The sequence below is a fragment of the Vigna angularis genome, chromosome 11 (genome assembly GCF_016808095.1).
Source record: "Vigna angularis cultivar LongXiaoDou No.4 chromosome 11, ASM1680809v1, whole genome shotgun sequence".
Lineage (NCBI taxonomy): Eukaryota > Viridiplantae > Streptophyta > Magnoliopsida > Fabales > Fabaceae > Vigna > Vigna angularis.
This window is the reverse complement of record NC_068980.1, coordinates 15024935-15045547: the sequence shown is the minus strand read 5'-3', so window position 1 is coordinate 15045547 and position 20613 is coordinate 15024935. Positions and strand designations below refer to the sequence as shown.

At 31.0% G+C, this 20613-nt stretch overlaps 1 protein-coding gene across 1 annotated transcript; it reads left to right on the top strand.

The window, feature by feature from the left end:
• The first annotated feature begins 10404 nt into the window (after window positions 1-10404).
• Window positions 10405-20086, top strand: LOC108334251 (uncharacterized). Its single transcript, XM_017569993.2, has 9 exons — window positions 10405-10547; window positions 10633-10702; window positions 10815-10893; window positions 11138-11219; window positions 12434-12542; window positions 18981-19069; window positions 19174-19238; window positions 19338-19416; window positions 19673-20086. Exons 1-9 carry the CDS (start codon window positions 10494-10496, stop codon window positions 19841-19843), a joined length of 798 nt encoding a protein of 265 aa, XP_017425482.1. The 5' UTR covers window positions 10405-10493; the 3' UTR covers window positions 19844-20086.
• Window positions 20087-20613: the final 527 nt, after the last annotated feature.

Below are 20613 nucleotides of genomic sequence, written 5' to 3'. Positions count from 1 at the left end.
AGAACATGAGTAAAAAAAAAATAATATAAACACTGGGTGGATAAATTAGATGAAAAAATTGGAGGGAGAAAATAAAAGAAAAAACATTGGAAAAATTAGATGGGAAAGTATGTGATGTTGGAAGAGACGTGGAGGGTGAGGTGTGAGAAGAAAAACATGGGATGACGAGGAAGTAAAAACAATGACTGGTTGACCCATTGAAATGAGGGGTAAAGATAAAAAATTAAATTATAGGATTTTAAAATAATTAATTTGGGATGCAAATAATAAAATTAATAATATTTTTTAATTATTTTTATTTTTAATTATTTATGTTTCTTTTCTTTCTTTTTATTTTGTTATTTATAATTTTCGTTGTTCATGGTTTTTTTTTCAAAAATAATTTTTAATTTATGTTTATTTGTCTCAAACTATAATTTCACAATCTCTCTTATTTACTCTCTTCTTTTTAAATAAAATTATTCTATCCAAACAAAATTGTGTGTTTATTTGTCTCAAACTTCTTCAATTTTATTGCGGTGGTTTTTAAAGTTCTAAAATTGAGTAAATTTTCACGAAAATTGTTTGTGTTTCTTGAAATATGTATATCTTTAAGCAGCGCTAAGGTATTGCATAGAAATGCTTTACTCCCTTTTTCTTACAACTTTTCGCAAACTTCAAAGTGAGAATAGACCGTCTTCATTAAATTCATCACTCCTAACTAATCATTACATGTTATCAATATTGAATGTTTTCATTGAGAAAATATTTGGTGCTTTAATTTTTTAACTCTCAATATTTGTTAACTTTGAAAGTACATGTACTCAAACACACATTATATGTCTTCCTTTACCATGTACTTTGAAACTTTGAATATTAAGGAAGGGATACTTGGGAGACTGAAAAATACAAATATCACATCTTAGTTTGGACTCTTTATCATAACTTTTAGTTTCACTACCATGTGTACATATTTACATGGACTCAATTTCAATATTCATTTTTGAGTTTAAATTTATAGGAGAAAATGACACAAGAAATTATTAAAAGTGTTAATTTTAATGAAATCTCAGTTGATGATTGTGTTAGTAAAGTGTTGGGAAAGAATCATCCTATACGTGTACGTTACTCAAGACTGAAAGGTCTTCACAATGTTGCATTTCAGTCCATAATAAGATTTAGTAGTGTTAAGCGTAATTTCTTAAATTCTAAGTTAAATGGAAGTTCTCAATTGGATGAAGGAAGTTATTAGTTTGAGAGAAAAATTAACAACTTCTAAAAGAAATGTAAAGACATTAAAAGGTGTCATGCTTGCATCCAAAATGAAGAAGGACATATTCCACCTGACTTGGGTGTCAAATTTGTTAATGTGAGTAATGTACTTGTAAGCATTTTATATTTTATGTGTATAATTTAATATCTTGTGTATTATTTTAAATTAGGCTAACATGATATGATTCTAATTTTACATGATGAAGAAAGTGGACAAAAGGTACCAACATCACGAGAAGGATCATCACTTGATAATAATTTCCATGAAGTTTGACATATATGTTGGGATATTTCAAGACTTAGCTGGATTAATTTAACATACATCATGTAATATTTTTTGATCTAGTAGATTGGTTTGACATATACATTTTGATATTTCTATACCAAGTAAACTAATTTGATATTATTTTGTTGGAGATATTCTATAAATAAATAATGTGTGTAACATCCTAATTAAGTAAGATCATCTTATTAATTAAGGTATCACAAATCAAGTATTAAGCATAATCAAACTTATAATATATAATATGTCATAATTTAAAATTTTCATAATAATTTCATAAACTATGAGAATCTATACAATACAAAATTAATATATCAAAGCTACAACTACTCACTATACATACACTCAACTGGCTCAACTATTGCTCATCTTTCCTATTGACATCAAGAATTAAGTGTTTATCACACAATATAACCCTCATGGCTTAGATATCACAATATAACCCTCATGGCTAAGCTATCATGACTTAACCCTCATGGCTTAGACATAACATAAACATTTGACTCTATTTTCAGAAGACCAATGTGTTGAGCAACCTAGAGCCTCTACACCTATCATAACTCACTTCTTCCTCACATGAGCTATAATTATAGACTTAACATTAGGAGACAAATCCCTCTCGAGTATGACATGGGCAAGTTCCTTATTTGTGAGGTCCATTCCTTTCCATATCAAAGATCTAGATAATAATCCATTTGACTCTCGTAAATACTAGCAGAGTTAAGGTAGTCTCTTTAGATTCCCTCTTAATATACCATCTAACATTACCTCAATGTAGTACTCCTTTTGTAGGAGTCACCATGTTCACATTATCCACACAAAATAAATCATATATCATAGTAGATTACGACTCTTACCGCAACTCTACTCGGCTAGTTACCCACACAAAAAGAGTACATTATAACTAACACCCTAGGTCTAATCAGTCACGCACCCTTTTTATTTCAAAATCTTAAACTATTCATTTTTAAAATCTCATATAATATCATCAAACCACATCAAACATATCTATTTTCCTAAATCTACACTAATCACATAACACCAATTATATATTTCTTTATCTTAAATGTTAATCAATTCATCATTTATTTCCATCTCCTCATTTTAAGTAACGTTAACTCAAATTATTAAATACTTAACTCATATTTTATTTTGACTTGCAAAACATTTTTCATATATCACATTAACTATCAACCAACGACAATTTATACTTAACCATAACTTGAAAATAAACATAACGTGCATGGTCTATATTATCCAAAACATCATATTTCAAGCACAAGATCATTCAACCATAAAAAAATCCCAATTCTTAATTTCTCCTTTTAACAATCCATAATCAAACTTTGAATTATATTCCACCCATAATCCATAACAAGAAAATTTTGCTTTTATTACTCAAAACAACAAACAACTTTTTTAACCACATACCTATAACTGACAATCTCAATGGTCAAAATGAAAAATCATATTTCAAAAATTATTTGTTAAAATTTCAACCCTATCCAACAATTAACGATAATTATGATTTTATCGAGACAACTAAAAAATAGAAACAAGGTGGTGCCCAACGCCCCATATAATGTCCAACGTTATGTGACAATATCTCTACTATGATAGTGATATCTAATAGTTTCTATCTAACAATTTCTACCTAACATATAGTGGTTTTGTGACACCCGGGCACGGAGACGAGGGCGGGGAGTGACGCCGGTGCAAGAAGCATGGTGCAGGGGCACAGACAAGGAGCGGCTCCTGGCAGCTTCGGGTGGAAGGGGTACATGGACGAATCGAACATACACCGGAATGAGAGGGATCTGGAGACTGTGTAGGTATGGGACTATACAGTTGAAGGATAGCTTAAAGGAATTGATTTGACTACTCATATCACCAAAATGCATTTCCTTTTCGGTAGCCTGACTCATAAGAACTCCATAGTTAAGCGTGCTTAGCTTGGAGTAATTCTGGGATGGGTGACCTTCTGGGAAGTTTTCCCGGAAAGTGTGCGAGTGAGGACAAAGCACACTGGAAAGCCTGGTGGTGATCTGTGGGGGCAGTCGATGGTCCCTGTGAGTTGCCGGGGCGTTACAGGTTTCACTAAAAATAGTACATACACATAATTTTTTAATATGGTAAAATTAGTAACATTGATATTATCATCTTCTAAAATAATTTTAAATAAAATAAATAATTAAAATATTGTTTACAAAATTAATAAATATTTTTTTGGAATTTAAAAAAATTTACTTGTAACGATTTTTAACTACTAACATTTATCATTTTAATTTATACAAATATATTTTTTTAAAATTAAATGAAAATAGTATATATTTTTTATTTATTACAGTTAATATACCTTTTAACATATGAAAAAGGTATATATTACAAGTCATGCCACAATAATTTCGAAATCCCAAATAACTAAAATATTTTAATCATAATTCATTTTAGGAATGACAAAAATGTTATTACATAAAAATCATAAATTATATATGTCACCTTATTCTTAATAAGTTAAAGCTTAAAACTTTTATTAAATTTCATTTTGTGTGCGTGTGAGAGTTTATAAGATCCCAAAAAAATAAGGATTTTAAAAATAAAGTAGTTTTGACATTTTAAATTTTAGTTTGAAAATTATTGTTCTTGAGTGTATATTTTGTTAAAACATAATTATTATGTTATTTATTTATTTTTATATTTTTGCCTTGGGACAAAAGAGTCTTTTACCTTTTTTTAATTGGTGTAAAAATTAATTAAGGAGTAGTTTGGTGTTTAGAAACCCTAGAAAACAGAGGAAGAGAGGAGATTGGTGTTTTGGGAAAAGAAGAGAGAGAGCAACGGGAAACTCTTAGTGTAAACGAATATTAATGGTCTTTTAAGATTGTAGATAAAACCTTATGATTGGCCAAGGCATGAGGAAGCTTACCTTTGTTTGTTTATGGTTGTATGTTATATGTGTTCTTGATTATCTTGATTGGCAATCCCTTTTTTGATACATGTGTATATGATTATGATTATCTGTTGTTATTGTTGGGTAAGAGTTTGTGTATGAATGGACATAGGGTTTATGTTATATTTGTGATGAGTTTTCCCTATGAATGTATTATGTATGTTTTGTTGGGTTATCCCAACAAAGGGTTTGATGTTAAGGGAGAACAAAGTTATGATGCTTAGCAGTTTCCATGCAAACATATGTTGTAAGTGTTGGGTTATTGGGCTCTTTTCCTATGTGGAGAATAGGCAAAATAATGTGGAGCATTATGTCTCACTTTGTTTTAGTGGAGATGAGTCAGATTACTAAGACACATTAGAGTCGTTTGAAGAGAGGGAAAAGCCAAGTGAGAGAGAAAGGAAGACAAGAAGTCATTCCCGCATAACATAAACTTATACTGGTGTTTTCGCCGTTGTGAATTTGTTCACCGTTGGATCAGGCTGATGTTGGGACAGTGGGTTCCATATGTATGGCTCTTCATTCTGATTGTTCAGATCGTCAATCAGATGTCTAGTTTTGGAGAAAACAGTCTTGCATCAGCAGCTCTATTTTGGAGAATTTCATAAACACTGCACTGGTGTTTTCATCGTTTTGAAGTCGTTCACCGTTGGATCAGACTGATTTTTTTACAGTTGATTTCAAACGTATAGTTCTTCATTATGACCATTCAGATCGTCAATCATAGTCTATTTTGGGAGAAAATAGTCTCGCATTAGCAACTTTATTTTGTATAATTTTCATCTTCTTGGTTCTCATTTGTAAGCATTATGCTTAGTTAGTTTGCCTGATTGAAAACCCTATTTGATGTTTTTATCAGATACTCTTTTGCACCCTATTATTTAGGGTATAACATGTCAATGATTAGATCTGGATGATTCAAGTGATGTATTATATGTGTTTGAGTATGTTTACATGGGTATGTGATGCTTGAATGCATGTATGATGTGTTAACTATGTTCCTATGTGATCTAGGGTTGATGTATGTATGTTTGAATGTTTGAATCATGTCCAGGATATGTTTCAATTCGGTAATAATTGATTATCATTAGTTATAATCGATTATTTACGCCTTGGTTTTGAGTGTGGTATCGGGAATAATCATGTCCAGGATATGTTTCAATTCGGCAATAATTGATTATCATTAGTTATAATCGATTATTTACGCCTTGGTTTTGACTGTGGTATCAGGAATAATCGATTATTTGGGATGATAATTTATTATCCATTCCTACTTCATGTTTTTGGGTAAATTTGACTAAGATAATCGATTATCTTAAGTGTTAATCGATTATCGTAGTGCATTTTGGTGAAAATGACGAATTTGATGAAGAATGGACGTGAAACAAGCTTGAGGAGTTGTGGAACATGATGATAATCAGAGATTGAGGTTAGTAGTTATGTTTAAGGGTAGTTTGACTTGTGATTGAGAGTGGAGCATGAGTGAGTGTTGGGATGTACCTGAGTATGTGATTGATGAGCTTGAGAGTGGAGGATAAGTCTACTTGTTGTACCTCATAAATCTTGGTTTCATCTGCGGATAAGTGCTTCCTTTTACCTTGTGTGCATTGAAAGGAAATGATCTGTAGGAGAGGCTACAAATGTCTTATAGGGGAGGCTATAGGTGGGTTGTAGGAGCGACTACAGTTGGTGAGGTAGGATACAAGAGTGAGATGGACTATTTCCACTATGGTATTATGGTATGGTGATGTTCATGATATTGTTATGACTAGGATAATCATAATGGAGGTGTATCTATGATGATGATCATGGTACTTGAGATGCTCTAGGTTGTGTTATGTTGGTAGTGGTGTTATTATAATGGTTATAGTGAGTAGTTAGCATAGGTGCTAATGAGTGGATAGGACAAGGGTGTATGTGTGGGGTGTTAGTGATGACATCAAGGGTTAGAGATCAATGATCGATGATCGAAGTTCAAGGATCGAGGATCGAGGATCGAGTAATTCAGTATGATCGAGTTGTTTATGTTAGAGGATTAGGAATCCTATTATTACTATTACTATGTATGGGGCGTTTGATTATGGTTGATATAATCAGAAGGTATGTCTTTTGTTGTATATTTGATTATGATTGGTATAATCAGAAGATATGTATCTTGTGTGTTTGATTATAGTTGATATAGTCAGTATGTATGTATCTTGTTGTTATGATTGTTTTATCGGTAGCTTACTCCATACAAGTTTGTGTTTGTGTGTTTATGAATGAAATTATTGGTGATGATCGTATAATGTATTATAATAAGCGGATAATGTTATCGATTGACTCGAAAGAAATGGGAATAACCTTGAGATTTATTTAAAGCTATTTTGTTTTACAAGTTAAGACAATATAATTGAAGTATTTCCTTCATTTTATTACTCGAAATAATATAATTGGATAAAATTTTCTTTAAGTACATTTTCGTGCTATGAATAATTTTAAATTTTACCAATTTTTAATAACTCGTTACATCTCATGGATATGTTAATTAGTGACCGTGTGTAATTTGAGGAAAAGTAATATTGAAGAAGTATATATTGTATAAAAAATAATATAAAGCAATGTAATTTATATTATAAATATAAAGTTATATACATTTATTTTTGGTGAAGTAATAGTTTATTTCGATTCATGTTCTTTTATTATCTACACATGTTATGATGATAATTTTAAGAGTAAAAATGTTAAAATATAACTAAGAAAAAAAATGAAATTTTTATACGGATTTAAAAAATCTTGGTTATAAATAACTAAAATCTAAAATTTAATATATACTTTTCAAAAAATATTGAACCGATTAATTCATCTCATCTTTTCAAATAACGGTTTAATATTTTTTTTCCATGAACTCATAATTTAACTTTTTATTTTTTTTATGTAATTTTAAGTGAAGTACTTAATACGTTATTCTTTTTTTCGAATTTCTCTCTCCATATTAATTAAATTTATAGAACTATTAGAAAAATATTATATTAAATTTTTAAAAATAACAAATGAAGAAACATTTTCCTTGATAAAAAACGAGAATTAAAAAGAAATAAACCAAGCTATTTCACTTATTTATAGTGATTCCTTTTTATCATCCTTGTTCATATATTTGTGTTATAACAAACTCTGTATTCTTTGGGGGATATGGGTGACCAAGTTAAACAGTATATAATTTTTTAATTAATTTTGAAAATGAGGTATACCCTTTTAATTTTTCTCTTAATTTGGAAAATGTGATTTGTTATCTTATCCCTCACGTTGTTTAATAATTACTTTACCATAACTTTATAAATTTATAAATTATAATTTTTTAATTTATAATTTATAACTTTATAATTTTATAATTTTACAATTTTATAATTTAACTATTATTTATGTGAAAATTTTCATTACTAATTTTATATTTTTATAATTTTTTAATTTAACTATGTGACGATTTTTTTCACTGATTTTATTGATTATAATTTTTCTATTTGTTTACAGTTCCATATTAATAAATCTTGACATTTTTTTAACTAAAGAAAATTATAATTATCTTTTCTTTAATAGAGAATCTTTAAAAAAAACTTTTAAGAAAGGTAAGGGATTTTTACTAACGTCATTATGTGTAAAAAGTTATAAAATAGAATATTAGAGTACTGAATATTTTATTTAAAATAAATCAATAATATAAATATAATTTTTTAAACTCGTCTCATTACTTAAAACACAAATCATCTCTTTAAAACTCGTTCTTTGAGTATCTTTACCTTTTCTCTAAGAAATCTACTCATCAATCCTTTGTTTGACGATTAGGAATTGCCTAGGAAATTACGACAAAGCAATCTCCTTTTGTTTGAGTCTAAAATAGTTTATGATCCACTTTAGGAGTGTTAGAAGTTAGGAAAAGTGATTAGAATTGGTGGTGGGTGGTTTATAAGTACTAATTTTTGTAGTTTTAGTGCTGTAAAATTGGCTAGTTAGGTGAGTGTAGGGAAGTTTTGGTAGTGAGTTCCAGAGGCTGGGCGAGCCAACTCGCTCAGCTTGGGGAGCTTTTTGTTTTGGCTCTCGATGGACAGCAAAATTGGCTAGTTGAACGAGTATTTGGGGTTTTTAGCAGAAAGTAGTAGAGGCTGAGCGAGCTCGCTCAGCTTGGAAGGGTTGCTGTTTTACCTCTAGTTGGAGTAGAGTTTGTTATCTGGGCAATTGAGTCTGTATTCTTAAGTGTTTTTGAATCCTTTTACTTATGTATATGGTTTTAAAAGATACACTGGTTTGTTGTATGATATGTGGAAATGTTTATAACTTATGTTAATGTATAAGGGTCCTAAGGAAGATTCTTAAGTGTTATATCAAAGTGTTATTAGTATGAATGCAGGTAGCTCAATCTTAGGGGTTATGCTGACACTCTAATGTTCATTCATTCTCAAGTAGAGAGGATTAACACATATGATGAAAGTAGCAGGAGGTCTAAGTCCAGGTGCATCCAGTATGGCCTAAGACGCGGTACATACTAACCTTGTGAGTGTGATAGAGTGAAACTCATTAGCAATAGCTTTGCAAAGTAGTAGAGGCCACCATAAGTGCACAACCCACCATAGTTCGACATTTATACTAAATTTGGATGTCTAGTCTAGGTCTTGGCATGTTTAAGATGTGTGCATAGTTTTATGTGAAGTGTCATTCATGTATGAAATGCTTAATTATATTATGGACTGTCTTGTTTTACTAGGTTACCATTTTCTTTGTATTTTGTTGGTATTCTTCTTGTGCTTGATGTTTTGGCTATGATCATCCGGTGGGTGAGAGTAGAGGGTGATGAGGTGACAATGGAGCAAGCTTTGGGTGGAGATGTTCTTGATGCTTAGATAGTTTAGTAGTTATACCTGTAGTAGTACTGATTCCTTGGTTTAGGTGACCATTCTTGTCTATAGTTGTGACCTTGGTATCTTGTATATAAAGTTTGTTTTCTAGTTATTTTGGATGACTATAAATTAACTTTATAATCCTGTCTTGTAACTGATCTATTTTATTAAATGTGTGATAGTTTCATTTATAGTTAAAATATTATATTTGGGGATATTACATTATGCAGGTCAACCACGAGGGAATTCATACATGAACAATATATTATTTTTATCCATTCTCGAGCTCCATGCTTCTTAGACATGCATTGCAAAACTCAATGGTGATGACCAAACTATAAAACTTGTTTTGTAAACAAAAACATTTTAAATTTTGACATGATTTTCATGGTGGGAGGAAGTAGTCTTTGTGGTGACGTATACAAAAGAAAAATATTCATTTTGAATAATGAAGGTAAGATTACATGAATAATATTAGAGTCCAATGAAAGATACGATAACATTTTCATATTTTTTTGCTAAATACGTTGAAAGAGAGATTGATGAGTTAAAATTGAGATTTGAACAAGAAGTGCATTAGAAAGTCACTAAAGAAATATTATCATAGAATTTGAACAATGTAACATAAGAAAGCAACGTGATGATCAATATTTGTTTGATAAATAAATACAAAATTATAAAATTATAAAAGATAACAAAAAAAACAAATCACACTATTAACATAGAAGTTAAATGCCAAAAACTCAATTAAAAGAATATAAGTTTTTAATATTCAATGTATCATACAAATTTAATAAAGACTTAATTAAAATTTACAAATTTATCAAAAACTTGAAGCTTAGTTAAACCTAATTTCATTTACTCAAATATTTATCTGGTATAAAACACATTTAGAAAAACTAATAATTTTAAATTAAAAAGATGTAGTTACGAAAAAAAATAACAAAAATGAATTTGAATATAATTTTGAGTATTAAAATCACATTAAAATTTATTATATAAAATTCTAATTTAAGATGGTTGAGGTAATATAATTTGTAGGTGCCACTTATTTTCTTTCTTTTGTTTGAAGTTTAGACTTTAGAACGCTGAAACCCTGATTGTAAACGCGCGGAAGACGCACAGTTGCGGCGAACACATGAAGAAACCGAAGCAAACTCAGTTGAATCCCAATTGGCTTCAACTACAACAAGTGCCTCTTCTATCTTCTTCTTTCTACCTTCTATTCGACACACTCATGTCTCTACCTCAATTTATTGTTGTTTTTAAATGTGCAGAAGCTGAATGACTCCAAGGCTTCAAGGACCTTCAAAAATTCAGACAAAGTTACCCCGGAATCAATATTGGGTAAAAAAAAAATGATTTTTGCTTCTGGGATTGAATTGTTTTGGTATAAGAGGTGTGAACCCTTGAAAATAATGTAGCCGTGTGTGACTTTGTTTATTTTTTTCTCTTACAGGGAAACGTAAAGAGAGACCAGACGAGGAATCCAATGATAGTCAGATTAATCCTCTTACTCCTGTAAATGATGATTCAAGGTGACTGCCGTGAATTTTTATGGGTTACTTTTTGTAGTCTTATATTGTTTCGTGTATGCGTGAGGGAATTTGAGTTGTATCTATATGATTAACTGAACGAGAGTTTAATACTTGATTATTTTGAGTTAGAACTTACTTTTTCTTGTATTGAATTTGTTAATCCTATCCAGGCGTGCTATGTTATTATGGAGCTTTCTGCTCATTTTAGAGTTTAATATCCTTTAACTTATTAACCATTTGGCAGTCTGACAGATGCAGTGGCCATGGATTGTGAAATGGTTGGCGTTGGTCAAGGAAACAAAAGTGCTCTTGGAAGAGTAACTCTGGTATTAAGTTGTTCCACTTCATCTTCTGATTATTATTATCTTTAGATTTTTCCTCCCCATGTTACTACGTTGATTTATTCATGTCACTACAAAGTACAAGGAATGCTTGATTGGCGAATATGAACTAGTAACTTAATTTTTTCCTTTTCATCGGAAGCCGATCTATGGTTTATGAACTATGGATTAGTGTTGCATTTTACTTTTTCATTCCCAACATAATGTTCACGATTTTGTAGACTAACATGCTTTTGCCTGAAGCAATATCATAGTTATATATACTTAGGTTGTCTGTAATTTTAATCATGAGGTGTTGCTCAATTGATGTGAGCTCCACATGAGTGGACTTCACCTGCAGTGGAAGGTTTTGAATCCCACTGGAAGTCCCAAATGTCTTGGGCTACACCATCAGACTCTTTAAGTGGAAATTAGTCTAACTCCCAAAGGGTGTCGGCAGAGCCAAACCTTGTGAGAGACCCAATAAAAAATAGATTAGATGTTATTTGGACATATGTCATCATTGACTGTCTTCTCCCAGACTTTCTTTGAGTCTCTTGTCTACTGTATTGGGCTGCAGGAACGTGTTTCTTGTATTTTATCACCTTATACGAACACGTTTAAGTGCAACTGTGCGAGGGTTAGTTAGGAATTAGTTGAATGAAATCTCACTATTAATATCCATGCAATGCAGAACCCATACTTGATAACATTTTAAAATTATTTTGTGAATTTTTTTAGGGAGCTATTTTTCATACATAAAAGATTGCACCAGAACATTACATCCGGTATATATTTGAAACCTAATCAATCCTAACTTTAATATGTAATAATTCATAACTTTAAGACTGAACTGCTCCTACATAGTGGAACTATAATTTCACTTTTAACTGAAAAACCAAACCAATGTTGTTAAAGGGTGGTGCCATGGCCACCTGGTGGACTGGCATGGCAGATATTTTGCCGACTGATTCGCAATTTGGGAAGGTTGGCCTACTATGGTGATGCCATAAGCCACAATGACAAGCTTTATGGCAGAATTTTGGCCTTCCATTGTACTCTCCCATGTTCCTTGATAATTCCGAACCAGACAGTAAACAAATGAACATTGACTTCCAATTTTCTTTGGCATAAGTAATTTTTACAATTGTTATTAATTTGCTCATCTCCCCTTGCCTTGTTAAGTCTTTTATTTCTAATATTGGTTCAGTTGATGGCAGGTCAATAAGTGGGGAAATGTTATTTATGACGAGTTTGTTCGGCCAATGGAACGGGTTGTTGACTTCCGTACTAAAATCAGTGGCATAAGGCCTCGAGATCTTAGAAAAGGTTTGATATTCTTTTGTTTATGTTAGAATCTTGTAGATATGTTATAATCCTATAGTATAGCAATTGATGATATTAAAGTCAATTAATGATATTAAGATAAAGTAGATTGATTCTATATCTGTGTTATTAATTGAATATTCTGTTATGTGTCTCCTTTATAAATTGAATATCTTCACTATGGTCTAAACACATGAAATTTGTCATATGTTTTCTCAGTTCCTCTCTTCTCAACTTGGTGTCAAGAGCCTAACAAGAAGGGAACTCTAATATATGCTTTCCCTACGGGCTTATTGCTCATAGGGGTAAATTTTTAGAAACTATGTTTTTCGGTTTATGTTTTTTTCTATGCTGTATTTCATAGTTCACCATCGTCATTAACATTCCCTGTTGGTTCAATGAGCTGTTTCTGGCTGTTGACCACCTTGCCTTATGATAACCAACCTTAACAATTGTTCTTCCATTGGGTGGTTCACATGCCTAAACCCCACTCTTGACTGTTCACATCTTTGCCACCACCTCCATTGCACATGACGACACCTCCGATGAGCTTTTGAACAAATACTTTTGTGATCAGACTCTGCTCGCAATTTTAGTTTTGGATTTGTGGTCTTTCTTCCATTCTAGCACCATTTGGTCGATAGTTGGCTATTCTTTATTTAACTAGCTATTCTCTGTTTTTGGCTGGTTATTCTATGTTGGACTGTTTTCCACACTGCTGGACTGTTTTTCTCTCTCCCCGAGGTCTATCCATGACGACTCTGAAATCCAATGCATCTTTTCACCAACTTTGTCACTTCCCTGCTATTCTACTGACATGTTGGATGACAATAACTATGATTTTTGGGCCTTAGTCATCAAAATTTGGCTCATGAGTCAAGGTTATCTATCTTGACCACATCTTACCATTAAAGAAGACACTGGTGGAACCTGACAGCCCTAATTGCAGGGATATGTGTGCTCAACTTTGTTGGGTCATCAAGTCAACTATTTTCATTTATCCGTTAAACGGATTTTCTGCTTCCACAATACATTTGAATTAGTTTGGACCCAGACCAAGTCAATTTACACTAATGACAAAAAAAAATTCTATAGGGTATGCCAACACCCCATGGATGTGATTCTGACAAAGACACTTGATGGAACCATGTTGAACTATCTGGGTCGTATAAGTGCTTTACATGATTTTAATGAACTTCTGCCTCTTGATGTGACCCCTGGCAATTGGAGAATCGTTTTGTCCTTCTCAATTTACTACTTTATATGGCTTACATGCAAAGTACCCTTAGGTTTGGGACTAGATTTTAGGATCTCCTCCTGTTGCCTTGTCTTTGCTTGAATTCCTACTAAAGCAACAGTTATAGTGAGTCTGACCTTTGTACCATCTATCTGTTTTAGTTTTTCAGCCATGATCTCATAGGTATGTGATCATGGTCACACTCGCAAAAACAATGACATTCGTAGGTCACGATTCAAGTGACTGTTACCACAAAATTGGTCGCATCAATGATCACTATTATTCTCAACATGGTTGACCCCTAGAACAACTTATGTGGTAAATTCTACTATAGATTCTCTCGCATAGTTTGCTCCTGCAAAATATTCTTTTGCTTACAAAGTACAAGTTACAATCTTTAATGATTTCCTTTGATATCATGGGTACAATTAGGCCTTTAGTTCCATTGCTTTTGTTGGTCATACTGGTAATTCATCTGTTGGCATCTCTCACTCTTTAGGCCCCTGCGTCCTTGATATTGGGTCCACCAATCTTGTAATTGATAATAAATCCTTTTTCCATCTCTTTGTCACAAATGGTTCTCAAAAATAGTCCTGAGGTGTTTGTATTGACCATCCTCTTCCCTTTCTTTATATATTCATAATATTCTTTATGTTTTTGGGGTCTCCTTTTAATTTATTGTTCATTAGTAAACTTACAAGGTCTCTTGATCTTGTCTTATGTTTTACTGAAGATTCTATTTGCTTGTAGGATTAAAGGGCAGGGTTGACAATTGGCTCTGGATGCAAGTCTCGTAGCCTTTATTAGCTAAAAATACTTTCTATTATTGGATCAGTGGCAACATCCTCATGCTTGATTCAGGCTTAGGTAGAACATCCAAATAATGATAAGTTGAAACAATTAACACTAGTCTTTCCATGTTAGAATCTTTGTTTTGTGAGTCAAGTCAATTAGGTAATCCTATTCATAGATTTTTTTTTTCCTTGTTGCACTTAGTTAGGTTGTCTCCTTTTGTTTTAGTCAACTTAGATGTTTGGGGCCTAAGTCATATTTTTTCTCTGTCTATCCTTTTTGCATGAAATCAAAAGTCAATATCTAGAGCTTTATGACATCTCTTGTGTTGTGTAAAACATTTAATCCTTGTGCCTTCCAACAAAATAAGGCCATTGAACAAAAATCAAACATCTTCTTGAAACCACACAAACTCATCTTTTCCCCTCTCATGTTCCTCATTAGTTTTGGGGTGATGTTGTACTTACTGCATGTTATCATATCAAACACATACCTTCCTCAATCCTGAAAGATAAAATCCCTCATGAAGTTCTATATGCTCACTACTCTATTCATCCTTTATTGTCTTTGGTCTTTGGTTCTACGTGTTTTACTCATGGTCTTGGTTTTGTCATTAACATATTCTCTCGGTTGTCAGATAAAAGGCTATACTGAAATTTTCGAGTTGGACTATGGTGATACTTTTTCTCTAGTTGCCAAAAGGCCTTCTTTGCAACTATTCTTGTCCATTATTGTCATTTGCCTCTCAATTAGTTGGACATAATGAATGCCTTTTTACATGGTGATGTGCATGAGGAAGTTTACATCAAGCAACTTCCTTGTTTTGCTGTTCAAGGGGAGTCCTCTGGTCTTATATATTTGTTGTGAACATCTTTATATAGCTTCAAGCAATAACTTAGAGCATGGTTCAATAGATCTAGTACTGTGATTCCACAATTTATTCAAAACGTGGCTGACCATGCTGTCTTCTATTGAAACTCACTTGTTGATTGCTTCTATTTGGTTATTTATGTGGATGACCTTGTCATCACAAGTCGTGATCAAATCATCATCAATTTAAGCATTCTCAAATGAAAGATCTTGACAAACAAAAATATTTCTTTCGGATGAGGTAAGCAGTCAAAAAATGAGATCATCATCCTCCAAAGGAGTATGCAATGTATATTCTGAAAGAAATAGAAATGTTAAATTCCAAGATAGTCGAAATCTCCAATGGATCCCAATGTCAAACTCATTCCAAATTAAAGGGAGCCACTTCCAAATCCTGAAAGGTCAAATGGTTGGTAGGGAAGTTGAGCTACTGTTCTGTTACTTGTACAAATATCTTGTTCATAGTTACTGTAGGAAGTTCCTTAACTCTTCATGCACGATACATTTGGAACACAATGACTCACGTTATTTGATATATCAAAGGAGCTCCAAAATGGCACTTTTGTATAGAGACAAAGGGCACACTCCAGTTGTGGGGTATTTTGATTCAAATTCCCCCACTGAAAGAAGGTTGTCCTTTGGTTTTTGTATGCAAAATGTTTTAGTTAGGTCTAGTATGGAGGTAGAGTATCATACTACGGCTATAGCCAATCAAAAGCTTATATGGCTCAGTTGCTTGAAAACCGAATTTTGGAGAGGTTACATGGTTATCACTTATATGTGATGACTAGTTTGTTGTGCATGTTGCCTCAAATCTAGTATTCCACAAAAGGGCGAAACATTTTGAAGTTGATTATCATTTTGATAGAGAGAAAGTCATGTTCGAAAAAAATATCTACTATGGTCAATTTCCATGATCAACTAGTAGATATGTTCACTAAGTCATTAGAGGGTCCTTGGACTAATGACATGTAACAAGCTTGGTGTATATGACCTATATGCTCCGATTTGAGAGAGAATGTTAGAATCTATAGATAAACTAGCTGATGATATTAGGATCAATTATATTTATTCTATATTTATGTTATTAGCCTTAAATAGGGTAACTGAATATGATGTAATTATGTTCTCTCCCCTATAAAAATATCTTTTCTGGGTTCATGGAATTCGTCATATGCCTTGGTTTATCTCCTCTCAACAGTCTCTAATTTTAAAAACAATTGAAAGTTTTGGAACTTAAAAATTCCAATGATATAAATTATACCACATTTCAATTTCCTTGTAGAAACATCAATTTCATTTCATTATATTCTTTGAAAGTTTCTAGGAGTTACAAATTATTTACTCTTACATGCATCAAGGATTATGGTGGAATCTTTTTCCTCTTATTTTAGTTAGGAATAGAGGAAAATGGTTTGGCTATGAAATATAACATTCGCTTCTTTGGACAAATTGTAGCTGAGTTTCAAAATTTTTTGTATGATCTCTTTTTTACTTATAAAGTTTGGACATTTTTCAAGAGCCACTTGATTCTTCTTTTTTCTTTATCTTTGATTGGAGTTTTCAGTGACTTAACCAAAGCAAAGCATGTGTTCTGTGCCTTAGTTGGTCCTAATCGTGTTGTTAGAAGAAAAGTTTCTAAAGCTGTACTGTACTGTACTGTATTACTCCTGGACTAGTAGTGTTATGGCTTATCTGGGGGGATGGTGTGTTAGGGACAACTGGTTATTTCGACTATAAATTATGGTTATAATGCTTTATAATCAAAATCAGATTTATTTTGCATATATTGGCTGAAAATCTTTCCAAGATATTTTTTTTGTTCGGATATTAAAAAATCAGCTTTTACATAAGAAAAAGAGTGGATATGAAGCTGAAAGGAAAGATAATCGTAAGTTACAAAATGCCTAGATTCCTGAAAACAACTTATTTTTCAAATAAAACCTTTACTAACTCTTAGTTGATCAACATCTAGCTTAGTTTATGATTTTCTTCTCTCAACAACTGAAATTGAAAAAAAATAAAAATGAGCCATGTCTACACTAATATTAGATGTTATGGTTCAGGTGCTCAGCCATTTGCATGTCTCAATTTTTAGAAGCAGCCTAATAGTTTTATCATAAGTACGAGTAGGGGTGGGCAAACTGCACTATTTGCACTGCACTATAAATCTATTACAATTAACTATAAAATAGTTTAAAAAAACTGAACTGCACTAGAAAATAGTTCAAAAAAACTGAACTAAACTACTTTTTAGTTCAGTTAACTACAAAACAATTCAGTTAACTACAATGCACCTTTTTCTAATAAATAAATGTAGTTTTGCACTAGTACAACTGTCAATGGCTAATCATTGATAGAGTTAAAATAATTAGTTCAATTTGATTTTTTTTTTAATAATTACAAACAAATAAATTAATATTCAATAACATCACATCATTTAAAAAAATTAAATTATAAATCTATATAATTAGAATTAGTAAATAATTATAATAAAGAAATTAAAAAAATTAATGAAATATTATTGGTACTATTTTATCATATTATTAAAATTAAATTAATAACTATAATTATTTATCATTACTATTTATTATTAATTTAAAAATATAAAATGTCTAAAATTTGATTCTCATTAAATATAGTTTAATTTAATAATATAAATTTGTTTATATATTATTTTATATAGATTAAAAACTTAATCTCTAAAAAATATTTCTGTTTATCTCTGTTTTACGTTATTCAAAATATTTTTATTTTGACAATTATCTAGTTTAATATAAAAACTCTCATCTTTCTTCTCTTCTCACCTTTTTCTGAATTCTCATATATATATATATATATATATATAATATAATATTTTATAATTATTTACATAAGTACTTTTATCTTTTTATTTTTACAATTATAGTTAATTTCATTAAGTTATAAAAATAATTACCAGTTTTTGAAATATAATTACAATATAATAAAATTTAGTTTTTTTTAAAATAGATAATTATTTTATTATAAATTTAATAATATCATTTTATTTTAATAATTATTATAATAATAGTTAACTTTTTAAGAGACTTGAAAAAGAACATTTATTTATTTATCATATATATATATATATATAAATAAGTGACGTAAAAAAAATTATCTCATGTCGTCACAGAAAACAAAATTAATAAAATCTAAATTATATATATATATATATATACCCGTGCCTTTATTTCTTATGTTTGTGTTGTTGGAAATAGAAGAAGAGCAAAACAATTAAACAAGTAAAAGTAAAATAAAGTACATAGTTGGAAGTAGTTAACTAAATTGTTAATAAAAGAAGTTCAGATTTTTTGAACTGAACTACAAATAAGTATAATTCAGTTTTTATAAAAAGTAGTTTAGTTTTTATAGTACAAAATAGTATAGATAATCCATAGTTTAGTATAATTTAGTTAATCATGCCCAACCCTAAGTATGAGGACCAGGCTTTTCCTAACCACTTCTAAGATTCTTATGCCAATAAACTGATACAAGTTTCAACATGATCATTAAATTTGTAGCAAAGGATTTTTGGACTGCTCAGAAGAAAGTGTCAGAGTTGATCAATGGAAGGATCCTTGTTGGTCATGCCTTGTCCAATGACTTTAAGGTCTACATTTGAGTGATTATTTCTTCCACGTTCTTAATTTGTGTGTATATTTCTATTTTCAGCCTTTGGTGTTTAAAACTGAGAATTGTACTGTACTTCTGCAGGCATTGTTATTAAGTCATCCCAAAAAGGATATAAGAGACACCTCCGAGTATCAACCATTTCTAAGGTGCTGTCACCTAATTGCTTCATCTACCTATCATTTTTAGGTTTACATTCTAAGTATTCCTGTAATTCATTCTAATAAATTTGCATTTGGGTTTAACAGATCAAGTAGCAGAAGAGCACTGCGACATCTTGCTGACGAACATCTCGGTGTGCAGATCCAAACAGGAGAGCACTGCCCAGTTAGTCTATCTACCTTTCTTTTTCACTATCCCTCCTGTCATTTATTTATCAGTGACCAATAAAAAACTATTACTGTGTTGAGTAAATGGTAATTGTCTTTCTAGGCTAAAAGTTGGACTAGCTTTATGTTTGTGCCAATCTCATAAGTTCAAATTTTTGTTTTTCATTTATGCAAACCTGCATATTGTTGATGTGTCAGCTTGCTGTATCTCTAAAACATGAAATAAAAAATCTAACAAAACCATATTGTTTCAGATAGAAGATGCTCGTGCTGCTATGCTGCTTTACCAAAGACATAAGAAGGAGTGGGAAAAGAGCATAAAAGATCAATTTCGGTTGAAACAGAAGCAGAGGAAATCGAAGCAGAAAAAGAAGCACAAGATTGAAGAAGCTTCAAATGCAAACCATGTTGAAATTGAATCATAGATTTTTGTGCCCTGTTGAAAACATCTGGTCAGGGGACATCCCTTCAATGTTTGTTGTATTGCTTAGATTTGGATTCCAAATACAGTTAAAAGAAATAGTTTTTTCCTAGTTATAAGATCAATTTTTTGCGGTGGGTCACATACTCTTGTTCTGTTTTGCATCTGAGTATAATTGGTAGGGAAAAGCTGTTCTCAGTTTTATTGAGTAGAAGCTATAAAATACGAGTACTTTTATGATTGATAATTTATAGTTTTTTATTTTGACAATATTTAATATAATAATAATTTTTTATTTTGACATTATTTTAATTTTGATTCATACAATAATAATCATATATTTATTATAATTTTAAGAAATTTTATATATATTTTAATATATGTATATAATGTATCATATTCTATTATTTTTAAATTAATTGTACAGTGGTATCAAATACATATTGTATAATGGTTTAATAAATCATTTGGTTTTTAGTTTTTGGGTTTTTTTTCAAAGTCGTCTTATGTTTTAAAAAAGTTCAGTTAGATCCCATATTCTGTTAAAAAATGTTCAAAATGGTTCCTTTGGCTTACGACATTAAAAGCATAACGATGCAGTTGTTTGTGTGGCCAAAATTGAATGACGTGTAAAGTTTTTGCATTACATGGCACATATATATTTGAATGTGTAAATTTTTTAAAAAATATAATGACATTAGCTAGGTTTAACGAAATGGGTTAAATCAAATTATTCTTTTTTAAGAATCCTATGTGATTTCTGGGTTTAACAAT